This window comes from Amblyomma maculatum, chromosome 2 (genome assembly GCF_055883805.1).
Source record: "Amblyomma maculatum isolate TAMU_Amacu chromosome 2, ASM5588380v1, whole genome shotgun sequence".
Lineage (NCBI taxonomy): Eukaryota > Metazoa > Arthropoda > Arachnida > Ixodida > Ixodidae > Amblyomma > Amblyomma maculatum.
Window position 1 is genome coordinate 48,391,780 of NC_139345.1, and position 14,270 is coordinate 48,406,049.

The 14,270-nt window shown below is 48.4% G+C and overlaps 1 protein-coding gene across 1 annotated transcript in view; it reads right to left on the reverse strand.

The window, feature by feature from the left end:
• Positions 1–11,514, reverse strand: part of Ptr (patched domain-containing protein) — a 102,405-nt gene extending 90,891 nt beyond the window's left edge. The window contains exon 1 of the mRNA XM_084594060.1: positions 10,356–11,514. Within this exon, the coding sequence (XP_084450186.1) occupies positions 10,356–11,352 (997 nt within the window). The 5' untranslated portion in view covers positions 11,353–11,514. The remainder of the gene's footprint in view (positions 1–10,355) is intronic.
• Positions 11,515–14,270: the final 2,756 nt, after the last annotated feature.

Genomic DNA, 14,270 nt, shown 5'->3' on the forward strand with positions numbered 1-14,270 from the left:
AACTTCCAATGGAATGGCATACAAAACAGGCAATGCTATCTCCGAACGTGATTATGGTAAGTATGTGAAACAGACTCAACACTTTACGAAATACTTTCGCTGCCTTGTCTTGCAAGTAATGTGGAAAGGTGACGGTGTGGAATGCCCCTGCTCTTATCTGTCACTTTTTCAAGTCAAACAACACTAAAGACACAATATATTTATTGCGTCTAGCCTGCTTTACCCACTCGCAACATCCCCAAGCAGTCTGGCAAGGAAAATATATGGGGGCCTAATATGAAGTTCAGATGCGAGAATTCACAGGTCAGGCTGTTTCCTTTACGCGGGAATCAGTCTGTACTGACGTGAACCGGTGGGCCGTGTGGTTGATGGCTGCTGACGTGTAACGACAACAGAAAGGAGTGAAGGACGAGACAAAAGGAAGGAGCATGCATGCCCTAAATGTTACTTTTCACTTGATAAGAGGCATGGCGACCAAGTAGTGCTCGAGGTCTTGTCACTAGACAGTAGGTAAGGGTTTAAACTTTCTATACGCTAAATTCGCGATTCGATGTGCGCACATGTTTGCTTCATGAGTGACCAAACGCGACAGCCGACGAGATGACAGCAAGGGTACAAGCCGCATCTCGTATAAATTTATCCTTACAAGAGAAGTTTTGTCCAAAGATAATATCCCAGCAGGTTACTTTTTGATGGATTAACAGGAAGCACAGATCCTGACTGCGCAGGAAATGCCTCTGGCATCACAAAGTACCGTTGCGCAAGCCCTTAATAGCTGACGCAACTGTGGCCACCACATTAACAGTCTCAAAGCAAGCATTCTAATAGCGAAGCGTTAATCTGAACCTCTATCTTCCCCGCATGCAAGAAGCAGTCGTGGAGGAAGCTGTGAAATGGGACACCAGTGTGGCATTGGTGACGCAACGAGCATGCAAACTATATATGTGGCATTGAGGAAGCGGAAACCCAGCGCAAGATAACGAGGCTGCTGTACTGTGTGCGCCCAGCAAAACTGAACGAGGCGTGCGTCTCTTCGCTGTGCAGAGAGCAGGGTGCAACATTGACGTCATCGCGGTGGCAGCTTTTGCGAAACATTGTTAGTTTTGAACGGCCTTCTTCTCCCCTAACCCGTTTGTACGTACAGCTAGAATCAATATGAAAGGGAACACGGGAGCGTGTGGCCTCCACGCTTTCAAATGCGCTGCCACCGACAGGTGATAAGAATCAGTGGTAAAGACGCACCCAAAGTAAGCTTGGTCGGCTGCTCTTTCCCAACATGTCCTAGGTTCTAACCATTCTCGTCTTGTGTTGGTGGGAGAGCTTTGCAAAGCGCAAAGGCCACACGCTCCCGTGTTCTCTTTCATTTTGCTTCTAGCTGTACCTCAAGCAACGGAACTGGAGAGCATTCACACTCCTAATGCCCGACAACCACGGGATAGACTGCATGTCGATGAAGATGAAGCGCTGCTACATGGAAAGGGAAAATATACAGCTGCCCCATGAGCGCTTCGATGTCGCGTGCCGCCCTCATCGCTGGCTAGGGCACAGAGGTCTCTAAATCGTAGTGGTACAGTGCCGATGCACTACCACCTTCTACTATTTTCACGCCACCTCCACTTGACATGGTCGTGGGACAATATATGCTATGTCATAAATGGTCCCACCTCTCCTGCACACGCATCATGTAACAGCGCGACAGCCAGCGTTCTGGAAGTTTGGAGGTGACCAGCAATGTTCTTACATAGAGTACCATGTGATAATTACACTGAGCGTGTCAGTCAGACTGACACGCGCAGTGTAATTCCCACATGGTACTCTATACCTTAGACTACCTCTATACCTTAATTTAGACTGACTCAGTCTAAATTTTGTGCATTTGTGATTGAGCTCATGAATAGGTTTGTGCTCTTCGGACAGAATTCATTCGGGCTATCTCAAGCTTGATATTGTGATTACTCTGTGTAGAAGGAAGGCACACACAATCTGCGCCAACTGCCCGGATGCCTAATGTGGCATACGGTTTCCTCCGCGTGCCCCTATCCAAACATTCGTCGTCTCGTCCTCTTTGCGCTCTCAAACGCATGCGCGAATCTTCACCCCAGCTGGTTTTTTCCCATACTATTGCCCTTGAAATGAACAGTATATCGGACGTTCCAGCCAAGCGCGCGAGGACCACTGAGATCGCAATTTATAATTGCCTAAACGACGAGTACAACGTTCGCTTATCGACGTATACGGTTGATTCCGAACGCCGCCAGTTACGAAGTTTCCTTCACGGTGCACATTGCTAAAACGAGTGCTGCCTGATGAGGTATAGAGTCGTGCTCATACTGCACTTTGGTAGCTGTCAGCTTTTGCACAAGTTCCGTTTCACAAATGAGGCGAGGTTGTTTACGTGTCACAGGAAACGAGGGTCCGAACTGAAGACGCCCACAGACGACTGTTGGTAAAGGCCGCTCAGGAAAACAGGTGTGACACAACGGAAGGAACTCTGTTCTGCCAATAAACAAAGTTATGCGCAAGAAAGGCTGCCATGCTACGAACGACTACCCATCACTGAGAGCCAGGTCTGGACAGCGTGATACTGAGTAGCTCTGATGTATTCACAGGAGGGTGAAAAAGAAAAGCGCCAACATTTGCAAAGGCGCGAAATGAGCTCTGGCGAATGGGCAGCGCATGACATAGGTGGTGTGTGTGTGTGTGTGTGTGGGGGGGGGGGGGGGGGGGGGGCGTATGACTTTGTGTGAGGAAAGGCAGGAGGAACAAGGCTGCATGTAGCCTCCCTAAAGCACAGCGACTATAATGTTAAGGAGAAAGACTGTTCTTGTACGTACGCTGTGCTAGACGTACTTCCTCTGATCCTTCAGCGCTGTTAGCAGTTGTGCAAGTGCAAAACAATTTTCTTCGGCCTTGTTGCGTGCAAGGCGAGTAAGAACACCGCTGCGCACAATCGAAGAGCGATTCGGGCAAAGCTCATGGCGCGGCGAGCTTCCGGAGTTTCCGTTACTTTCAGTCCGAGAGAGCATGTTTCCGGAAGCACTCGCGCGGCGCCCAGTTACGCAGAGATAGTGACTGGAGAGAGAGAGAGAGAGAGAGAGAGAGAGATAGAGAGAGAGAGAGAGACCGCAATAGAGCGCGACAACCGCTGTGTATGTTTCTGCAGCTAGCTCGAATGTAAGACGCCGTTGCCGCTTTGTTGAGCAGAACAATTTATTTTAGGTACTGAATTATGTTTCCGAGGTTGATGTGTGTGTATGTGCAATTTAATCTCATCGGGTTGTTCTTGAGCCGCCGTGTCTTCTATGCTGATACGTTGATTTCCATGTATCTTATCACATCCCATGTATCTATATGTATCTTTTATTCTGCTCCATATCACTGACCATGTATAATGTCACGTCTGTTCCCCCCACCCTTATGTAATGCCCTAAGCTAAGGGCCTTTAAGGGTAAATAAACGATGATGAACCCTTTAAACGGGCTAAACGGCTAGCCATGGCCACCGGATCTACATGACTATCATATAGCTTCACCATTCGGAGGAAGGAAAAACAAATGCTGCCTTGCACCGCGACGGTTTTTAACTATCGCGTTGCGTCATTAGAGCCGCTTTACTGTTTCAAGAGGATTCAACCCACGACAGAAGGCAGCCCTCCACCGCACAAAGAAAATTACTGATTTCAACTACTACAAACAACTGAAATGAACGCGTAGGTTATCCTGTGTGCCGGAATCTGTGGCAAGCGACCACCTGCCATCCTTGACAGGTGGCGTTTAGAGGGAATTCCTTCTCTCCACCTGTCGCGATGACAGGTGTTGAAGGCGAAAACGGCCCGACGTCGAAGTCTCTATAAAGCCTCGACCTGAATTGTCTAACATACGTGTAGCAGAGAAGCGATGACGAATAGAAAATCAATAAAAATAGAATCGGGTTTGGAATAGACTGCCGAGAGAAAGAAAAATGCTCTGGCATATCATCTGCATCAATTCATTTCATAGCCTCTTAATTTTTCATCTATTTCTCACTGCGTTTTGAAAACTTAGTTGGACCTCTGTTGTTGCTACCCTCTTCGTTGCCGTTCATATTGTTTCTTCTAACGGTAGTGCGGTTCTTGTCAAAAGTGATTCGAGGGAAGTCATCCGCGAGCGGTCTCTGTTTCCCTGCTTTCTGAGAACAACGCCTTCGCGCACTCGAGCCTCGTGTTGGCGGTGGTCGTATCCTCCGGTTCCGGCGAACCAAACTGACGGGGCACGCGGACGATATCTCGTCAGCTACCGCGCAGCGCAGCTGACGGAGAGTGCTGCGAATAGCGGAGACGGACGTTTCCCTAGGGAGGAAACAAGCCGTGCATGTCGAAGCGGGTGACGTTCCCGGCTACTGCGCAGGTCTGGCGTATATCGCGGCGTTCGCGAAGCGCCCACCTCTTCGGGTACCCCATGCCCAGGCTAGCCACGTGCTCAATGCAAAGAGAGGTCGCACGCGTGACTCATCGTGTTGTGACATGGTGGGCTGTGGCAAAGGTATCACTAATAAACATACATCGGCACTGACATCATTCCATAGTTCGCGCGCAAGCCAGCTGACGTTGCAAATGCCAGTTTTGTGAGCCTTTCAGTGCACCTGGATCCCCCCAGACAGCCTACTTGTGTCGGTCCTTTAGCATTTTGCGTCGCTGAGTATGCGAGTGCCATATATGGCAATCGTAGCAGCACACACGTGCGAGCCAACTGCCATCGATTTAAAGAAAGAAATAGAAGAAGGAACATGTCTTTTTTTTCTTCAGCGCAGTCGTAAAAGAAGGCAAGCAAAGAAAAGCTCACAACTTTGCTCAGTGCCTTGAACTACAGGGCGGTCTTATAATAGCCGTCCTTTCGAAGCTTTGCGCTCCGCCAAAGCGCTGCTTTGCAAGGCCTTTCATAATCACGCAGCATCGGAACTTCCGAACAACTGAGATTCACTTTTATTATCAGTACAGTGCGACTCGATTCCAGCAACCTTCAAGCGCACCTCCGGCCGCGGCGGCGCTCAACAAGCAACAGCTGGAACGAGGTCTCCTTGAAGTGTTTTTACTAGACCATTTCATCACACCCTACCCTTACTGCCAGGCCTTCTCAAACGGCACTGAAGGTCACGTGACCCGTACGCTTTCGCACACTCTCTCACACTGCACAAATCACATGAAGACTTTCATTTGCCCCAGCAGGCTTACAAAGTAAGCCGACTATCCTTTCATTGAAGCTGCACCACAGAATTCAAGTGTATGCACATGTCATTAGATACATTGAACTGAGGTGAATTGCAGAGGTATACAGTGGAATCGTCAGTCGTTGTAGCTTTTAGGCTCAGTACGCAGTTTTTTTTTTTTTGTTTTTGCTAGAAATCTACCTTTTTGTTCATTTATTTTATTTACACTGTGTCCATCATCGGTGGAGCATTGTAGCAATAGATAATTCAGCAAAAGATGAAAACACGATCTGTTCTCTGCCTCAGTCGTACGAAGGCGGCGAATGTTCATCTGTTGCACCGCGCGGCCTTCAGGAGCGCCCCTGTCTCTTCCAATGCAATCCACAATGCCGAGACCAGAGCGAAAGCGTCGGGAATAAAAGAAAAGATAATTCTTGATACCGAAATTTTCAATCCGCAGTTACCCTGACTGGAAGCATCCATTTCTGCCACTTTTGAAGCAGCAAACGCTTCATGTGACCGCGCTTGATGCGCTGGTGGAGAAGGAGAGTCTGTCGACCCACCGCTGAGAAGCGCCGGGAATCCGGAGAAAGGAGGGGAGGAAAGTGACATCTTCCTCCAGGCTTTTCCGCACGCTGCGGAGTCTGCCTTCGCCCTCCGCCCTTTTTCTACGCCTTCGTCCGTCCCTGTTTCTCCTCTCGCGCTTAGCGCCGTGCGCGAAACAATGGAGCGAGAAGCGGGAAGTGACCAGCCTGACACATGGCACGTAAGCGTGTCCTTGCCGGAGAGTGCTGTTTCCTCAATAAACGCGGACGCCAGCCGCATGCTGAGCAGGTGGAGCCCCTCCCGCTCTGCCTGCATGGTGTTTAGTCAACGCGACGGACGACGTATGGGTTATGACTGTCCCGGCTTCGGCGGAGATCGCTCTGGTCAAGAACCACGGCATAAGAAGGCTTGGCGGTCGCGGGTCGAGAAGCGCGAAGAGCAGAAATGTATTTCCAGTAATCGCCCAAAGAAGCCTGTATTCTTCTCCATCACCATTTCTTTTTTTTTTTTTTCCTCGCTATACTTCCAAGTTGACATGCACACCAAGTACCACTTATCCTCCTCCCTATACGACTATGGGTAAAAACGTCTTGCGCAAGACACGGAATGCAATAAACAGCGGTCACTATAGTCAAATCATGCAGGTGAATGAGAAGATGGACTGGCGTTTCGAAAATCTTGCAAAGGGAGCCGTGCAACGGTGTCTTAGGCTTATATAGGCAAGGTTTGGACTCTGGAGCACTGATCTTGTTGCTATAGGTGGCTGGCAGCTTGTCTTTCCTGCTCCTGATCATCCGTACACTCAATCATTGTGGCATGCGTTGCCTATACTGAAGTCAACGACTGACCGTAAGTGGTTCAATGTGAACAAGGAATAAGTAAGGCCCCTGAAGTATCAAAATATCTAGTGTAATGTGCTTACTGACCGTTATTGATAACTTTTTACTACACGCGGGGGGTGTGCGGGGAACGCGAAAACGGCGGGGGAAGAGGGGGAAGGGGGGGGGGGGGGGGGGGGTTGAGTAGTTCTAGCTCTGTACGCCGTGTCTTGTGTCTCCACTCCAGCTACCGAGCTGACATGTTACGCGTGACAATAAAAACGCACTTGTCAGTCACTTTCCCGTCCCCGATTTGAAGGTAAAACATTATTATACTCATGATGGTACACGGGCTTTCTAGGCCGGTACTTCCAGTAAATACATTAATTAATGTCACAAAGTATATACTACTGGGTTGTTTTCTCAATTATCTTGCATATCCAACCAAACGAGTTTTACTTGTATGCGTCACTCGCTCCCGTACTGTGACAATGAGGGGAGGGACGGTCAAGTCCAGGACCACGGCATCGGGTGCTTCTGACAACAGCGATGCTTCTGGCCTCGGCCGTGGTATGAACAAAGAAAAAAAAAAAAGAAACAAGGTTGACTTCCAAACTTCCTTGCTCGTAGACATCACTATTCGCAGAAACCGCTTTCATAGTCAAATGAGCAAAGCGCATCGAGGATATAATTTGTTTATCACTCCATCGCCTAGCTTCCACGACATTTTCAAATACCAAGCACTGATCACGCGCTTCAAAGAACGCAAATCGCAAAACCATTCGAACACTTGAACAGCGTGGTTGGTCGATATCAGAGGACGAACTACGCATCTCAGGCAGATGAAGCAGGCCTCTTTAAAAACTGACCGCACCATTATGCACTACCCATCGTAAAGGATATGGCAGCGATATAATCATCCCTATCAGTAGTGACTGAGAAGGGAAAACATAATTTCACTCAGAGCAAGGAAGAAAATTGCTTAAAATGGCGAAAAACCCCGAATAGTGAAAAATGTTTGAAAGTACAAAAGTGAAATAAACTTGCTAGGCGCGGCGAGGTTCGCCATCATCTCAATTCAAGTTGCGTGGCAATAATATTTATTTGTCTAGTTCGCCAAGTTTTCAAAGATTCAGACATACATAGTAGGTTATCGCTACTCTCAGCCTGCCTTATAGTACAGCATCTAATTTCTTTCCAAGTGACTCACTGCAGGTTCAGAGAACTGGAAGCAGTTAACCCAACGAACTGAATTAAGCACGTATTCTCAACACGTAGTGAAATGTAATCAACTGTACTCCACTTGACATTATATATGCTTGGTTGCTGCTAATTACGATTTCCCGCCTTTACCTTTGCATTATGATACCACAGCCAGGTTAAATTTAACGACCAGTTCTATAGCCAGTTCCCAAAGAGTCTCGTTTGCGCACGCATTCCAAGTAAATTTATTATAATAAGTACATTTCCTCCCTTGCACTTACTTCGCATAAAAAAAAAAAAAAAAAAAAAAAACTCGCTACTTCCGTTAACCAGAACAACAGCTCGTACTGAAGACTAGAAAAGTCCAGCGACCATGAATGTCAAACCACGTCGAAATGAATCAAGCCAATTCGAGCAAAAGTGATCTTCCCGAATTCACCGGCAATAGGGGCGCGTAGCAACGGCGAAGGATCGACTGTGAAACGCATGTCGTCATATATACATGAGTCGATGTGTATGAGTTGCCTAACTTTTGAGCACTGCCGAGTGCGGTGCAGTATATATATGCTATAGGAAACGTCGAATCTGATCAATACATGCTGCTCCTGCAGGAAAAGTTATCTCTCGGGTCGAGTATATTGCGAATACACGTCCGGCGTTGCGTCCTTGGCAAAAATTAAAAAAACATTGTCACGCCCGAGCGAGCAATACGTCCGGGGAACTGATCGAGGAGTCGGCGACCGTAACTTTCAAGAAGCGTGAGCCTGCACGCACACCATGGCTACAGGGCTTCAAATGGTACGGCTGACAGTAACTAGTGTTTGCCAAGTTCGTACGAGGCAATATTGCAACTAGTTAGATAACTGAGATGTTTCGGGAATAATTGAGAAGAATGCTATTTCGAGTCATGCGCCAATATGACAGTGTATGGCGCATGTGTGTAAAAAATAGTAGCTGCACTCTTGGATACTGCAGCAGCAGTCAGTAAGGAATCGAGATAGTTTCGTTATAGACGGGCGTTAATGTTACTTGAGGAGCTACTATTTTCCTGAAGCGCTCTGCTAGGCTTGAGAAAAAGAGGCTGACTAAAGGAATGCAGGAACAAATAACTAAAAAATCAGACAGTTTACGCGCTGTGCTGAACCTGCCGTTTTCCACCTCATATGAGAGGACTTAGCAAAAGAAGGTGCCTACGATTATTGCATATTAATCATCGTACTGCTATTCCTTCGTTCCCTCATACCCAGCAATTTTGGAGAAATTTTGGGAAATAGTTTTTGAACGTAATTCTGTTACATACATAACGAATCGTAGCAACCGAAAAAACCGCGGATCCTCCCTCAGCAAATGGCAGTTTTGTGCTGTTTATTTTCAAAAACACAGTCCACTGGTTTTTTTATGGCAGTTCTAATTAGTCGCTGTAAGAGAAGAACAAACTTATACAGCAAAATTTCGCAACACATCGGCAGCTGGAACCGTTGCGATTAATTAATTAATGAAAAAAGATCTTAAAATACACCGCAGATTTCTCACAAATAAAAAATGCCCGCCTGGAATTCAATTTGCTGCTTGGTGATCTGGCTAACTTGACGGCATTTTATAACCGATGTACGAGTTTTCCTGCCAGACTACATAGTGTTGAAAACTCGTAGTTAAGAATGTTATGGTCCGATAAGTTGGTCATGCATGATGATACGTTTGTAGCACAGACACAGCTCATGAAGCTTGTGCGTATTTATCGCCTGGTCCTTGTATGCTATGTTGTGTCTACAACATGAGCGTGTCTCTTAAAAGTGTCTTCAAAAGCTATACCGTCCGTTTTTTCCTCATCAGTACAAGTCACGTGGTATGAGTCAGCAATCGCCGACGCTCAAAGACCCTCGGTGAAGCCCGGAATGTAGACGCACCGGTCGCTTTCGCCGAAGCACTCAATCCATCGGATATGCACGTATGCACGACTGCGACTAACCAGCAACGCCCGAGCCGAGGAGTGCACGACGGCACATCCCGAGGCGCCCCGCGGCGGCCCCAAAGTGTCACAAGTGAACGGCCGCGCGAAACTGCATGCACGGAATTTTAATCTCCCTGAGTATTCAAACAAGGCTAGTTTCTCTTACTGTTCTTATGTGGCCCGTCTCGCTTAGACGATGCTCACGGGAGTGTGCTTACGTAACCTTATTTTAGGCACTAAAATACCTCTGCATCCTGGCAATCAAGATGCTGCCTTCGGCTTAGAGGCATCGGCATTCCGACACACCAAGCGGTGAAGCAATAGTCGCGAATTCAGCCATCTGTCTTTGCTATAGGATTCAACGATCCAAGTTGCTGGTTGTTAATAACTCGATTTTGGTATACGCGCTGTCCATCTTGACTGGCAAGCCCGACTCTCACAAGGTCAGCCTCGATGCTCTGCCCACTGAATTTCGCGAACCTTCGAACTTCACCTACCACCTGGTTACCATTCTCGATGCCGGTGTGGACACGACGAATAAATATCGTAAGACCCTTACGTTGTATGCGTATTATGGTGTCATGGAGGCTGGAAAGACAGTGAAGAATCATGCATGTTCGCTTGAGAGAATTCGTGCGTGATCAGCCACTCACCTAGCATAAGGAACGGCGCTGCCATATTGATGCCGATGAATTCGAGGCCCAGGTAGATGACCATACCGAAGCCGGCTATGACCGACACAGCAGCCGACACGCAGCCCAAGATTCCAAGCCACGGCTTGCTGCGCACCGCGTCGCGCATCAGGCACGTGGTCACCGTGAATATGAGCATAATAACCACAGTGATGCTGAAGAACGGAGTGACAGTAGTCGTGTTCTTCTCCAGCTCGTCGGCTAGCGAACGCGATGTGAACCATGCCAAGCGGATGTGCTCGAACTCCAGCGATTCCATGAGGTCCAGGAAGGCGTACTCCCAGGCCTGCGAACGCAGGTTCGCTTTGCGCGATGACGTGTCCAGGTAGTAGAACATGGCCATGGCCTGCGCCGACTTGATGAAGCCATCCGCGTCGCGGTCGATTCCGCCCATCAGGGCACCGGTGAAGTAGATTTTCTGGCGCGCACGGTCAATGCGCAACGGGTACTCCAGCTTGAAGGTGCCGTTCTCAATCTGGTCGATGTATGGGTAAAAGTCGAGCAGCTCGTTCGGGTAGCAGAAGCGGCCGTCGCGGGCGCAGATCTGCTCGTACGTCCACACATCGTCGTCCCACAAAACGGTCATGTTCTTGATGATCTGGTCCAGGAGCATGATCTCGTCCCAGATGCGCCGAGTCAGCAGGTTGCCGCCGTCGCGCGTCACCACTATGAGGCGCCCAAACTTCTCGGGCTTCGTTTGGCGACCAATGTCGAAGTTGAACGATGTGTTCTGCGGGAAGAGCTCCTCGACGATGCGCCGCTCGTCGTGCGAACGACCGTTGACGGGGCTGAATAGGTACTCCGGGTCGTCGACGTACACCATGCGCTGAATGCCCGTGGCCAGGCACGCGGCCAGCATCAGGGGCACGATGATAAAGTAGCCCGGGTAGCGGGCTATGAACTCGCCCACCACCTGGAAGAGCCACGAAACGGCCCGGTCCACGCAGTCCATACGCATCTTGGCCCTTGCTCTGTGCGGTCACTCGCGAACACAAATCACCAACAACACGCCACACCGTACGACGGCGTCCGACGACGCACTGGGGGCCGCTCAGGGCTGGTCTGAGGAAAAGCGGGACGTACTACTCTACGTCGCCGCTGCCGATCGCTCTCCTGTTGTGCTCTGCGGCCGTAGTGAAGGAGGAGGCCCTCACCTCAGCGAGGAAGAGTGGCGGGAGGGAGAGGAGAGTTGAAAAACTTCCTTCGCCTCCGAGCCTCCTCGGAGAGGAAGGAGGGCGGTCCCCTTTTCTCTTCGTTTCTTCCGCCGGCAGCCAGCAGCCAGGTGGCAAGGTCGGCGCGCCGATTGGCCGTACAACGCACGCACCGGGGTCCTCCGCCCGGGTGCGTCACACGGGCATTTCGCCAACCTGACATTATCTGGACTTGGACCTTCTTCGTGGGTGACGACGTTTTCGTGGTGTCGTGATGAGGTCTCGGAAAGTACGCTGGACAGGGAAGTTGCGTCACGTTGTTGACCTCTGCAGTGCTGCGGCATCTGGAACCTTGCTTCGTAAGGGTGGATCTTTGTGGAGATACGCGAGAAGGGTCCGAAAGTTAAATCCGATTTGCGATGCGGCTACCCTCGTTTCCTGCCCGGTGGGCTTGGGTCATTATCAGTCTAGCTGACTCACTCGTTGGGCCCGTCTTGCCGTCGACTCCCCAGATGATGGGACTAAGTGGTGGGAAATATGGCACGAATGTTCAGAGCCTGCGATCGCGACTGGCCGTCGTTTGCGTTCAGTCCCTGCCACGGCAGTCTAAATGCCGCTATCAGCGTTTTTGCAAATTTAATTTGTTGTAACGATTGGACGAGGCGAAATGCACGTCAGCGCTGTTGCTTTGTGCTGTAGTCGAATACGCGCTGGTAATCAATGCTGCGACGAGTGCCGAGCAGTCCTTCACGGGTGGCGCTCTTGTTCCTGTGGCCAGCGCGTCGATGAACGCCGCCGCGGCACCAGGCATTCCCGTGCTGGCTGACGAACGCGTCGCACGTTGCCGGCTTTGCTTTTTCGTTGAACGCGCGATCAATTCTATTTCGGCTTTCATCGCGTTGGAGAATGATTAGCTTCCGAGGTGTTTAGGCTGTGTCATCCGCATGTGTGCGACACGACAAAAAAATTTAGAGGTCACTGCAGAAACACTGGGACAATGCGAAAGCATATGAGCGCTGGCGGGAGGGTATCAATTTTTACTATTAATGTGTTTATTTTTATTTTATGTTGAATTGCTTTATTTTTATTGTTATGCTGTTTTGTTTATGTTTATTCATTTTATTCGCCCTATCTATAATTTGTGTCATAATTATTATTTTATTAGGATTTAATTATAAACCATTTTCACTAATTCTCATTTATTTGTTCACACAGCCTAGTAATGCTTTCGTATTAAAAAAAAGACATTCACTGTTGTCCATTGCAAATACCTGCGATAGCCCAAGGGGCCCAGAAAAACCGAAGTGAGCAGAAAAATTCACTATCTTCCCAATGTTGTTCACTTCGTGCTCAGCTTTAGGTAGATTTTAGAGTACAGCAATGGCTTTATTTTCCGTGCCAATATTTTCGAAATGGGTTACTTTTTTTTATTATTTGTTTGCATAGCATACGTGGCCTAGTTGGAGTATAGGTAACACAACGATGCTGACCAGACTGAGAAGTGAAGTTGAAGAGGAATGAACACAAGAAGATAAAGAAGAATGAACAGTTAGAAAATAGGAGCTCTTTTTTATAATGGTTGGGAATGCGTTCTTGCGGAATTTTCACCTTATGCTTATGGTGTGCATCTGCAAATGTTTAGGCCCCACACTTCCACCAAAACGACGAAAGAAAAGAGTTGCAGATGCGCTTATGTTAAGTGGTAACTATACTGCTGCCGGTGTGTACAATCGGCATGTATGTGTCAACAACTATAATTAAGAAAGGAAATACTGATCCAAGGTACAATTTTTACTCCGACACATTTCCCGCCTTGCTCGTTTGTAAAATTCTTTGTTCTTCATGCTGATAATTATTCAATGCAAAAAGTTATTAGGCTCTAAATTTCCTTCGTCTGCGACTTAATTATGGTTTCTTTTAAAAACTGCGCAGATGGCAGAAAAAAAACTTTTTTCCGCACGGCTGTACTTTTTGTTTCAGCTAAACGATATCCTCTCCTGAGCGGTATCGGTTGCTGACTGCCCGGAACTGATCGCGGCTCTCTGAGAAAGCTCAACAGCGCCATTAAGTATTCCGGACACGGACACGATTCGTCTCACTTCTCGCTTTGTGAAGTATTTTCAGCCGGTGCATGCAATGACGTTTTATGTTCCATGCCAGTATCAAAGTGAGTCACTGGCGACGCATTTGTCCCGGGACAATTTATGTGACTGCTGCGCTATGCAACGGAGAAAAAAAAAAAATCTGCTCTTCTCCACTTCTCTCTATTTAGTATCTTATCTTTCATTGAAAGTTCAGGCGCCGACAGTGTGCAGTTTTGTTTTGATCGGGTAGACCACTTCTTTGCGAAAAACCTGTGCTTTTGGGGATACACATCTACTCAACCACATCGAGAGTCGCGCGCCTCCTGTCTACCCTGCTGGTCTGAGACATGACTATGTTTTTCACTTCTGTTATCTTTCTTTCCGCTTCCTAATGACCACAACAGCATTATCATTAGGGAGCGGAAGATCTTTATTTCGAGAGGGGGGGGGGGGGGGGGGCTCAGCTTTCCCACTCAAGTTTACTTCAAAACGCTTTTCGTCGGCGCGCTTTGCATTGAAATTAAATCTCTACTTTGACGAAAAAGAAAATAGTTCTGTCATTTGGAAAGGACCACAAAACTTGTCGCGACTACCACGGCGGAGGCATGTCTCGTCTCAGAGTTTGATCAACTCGCCCAACC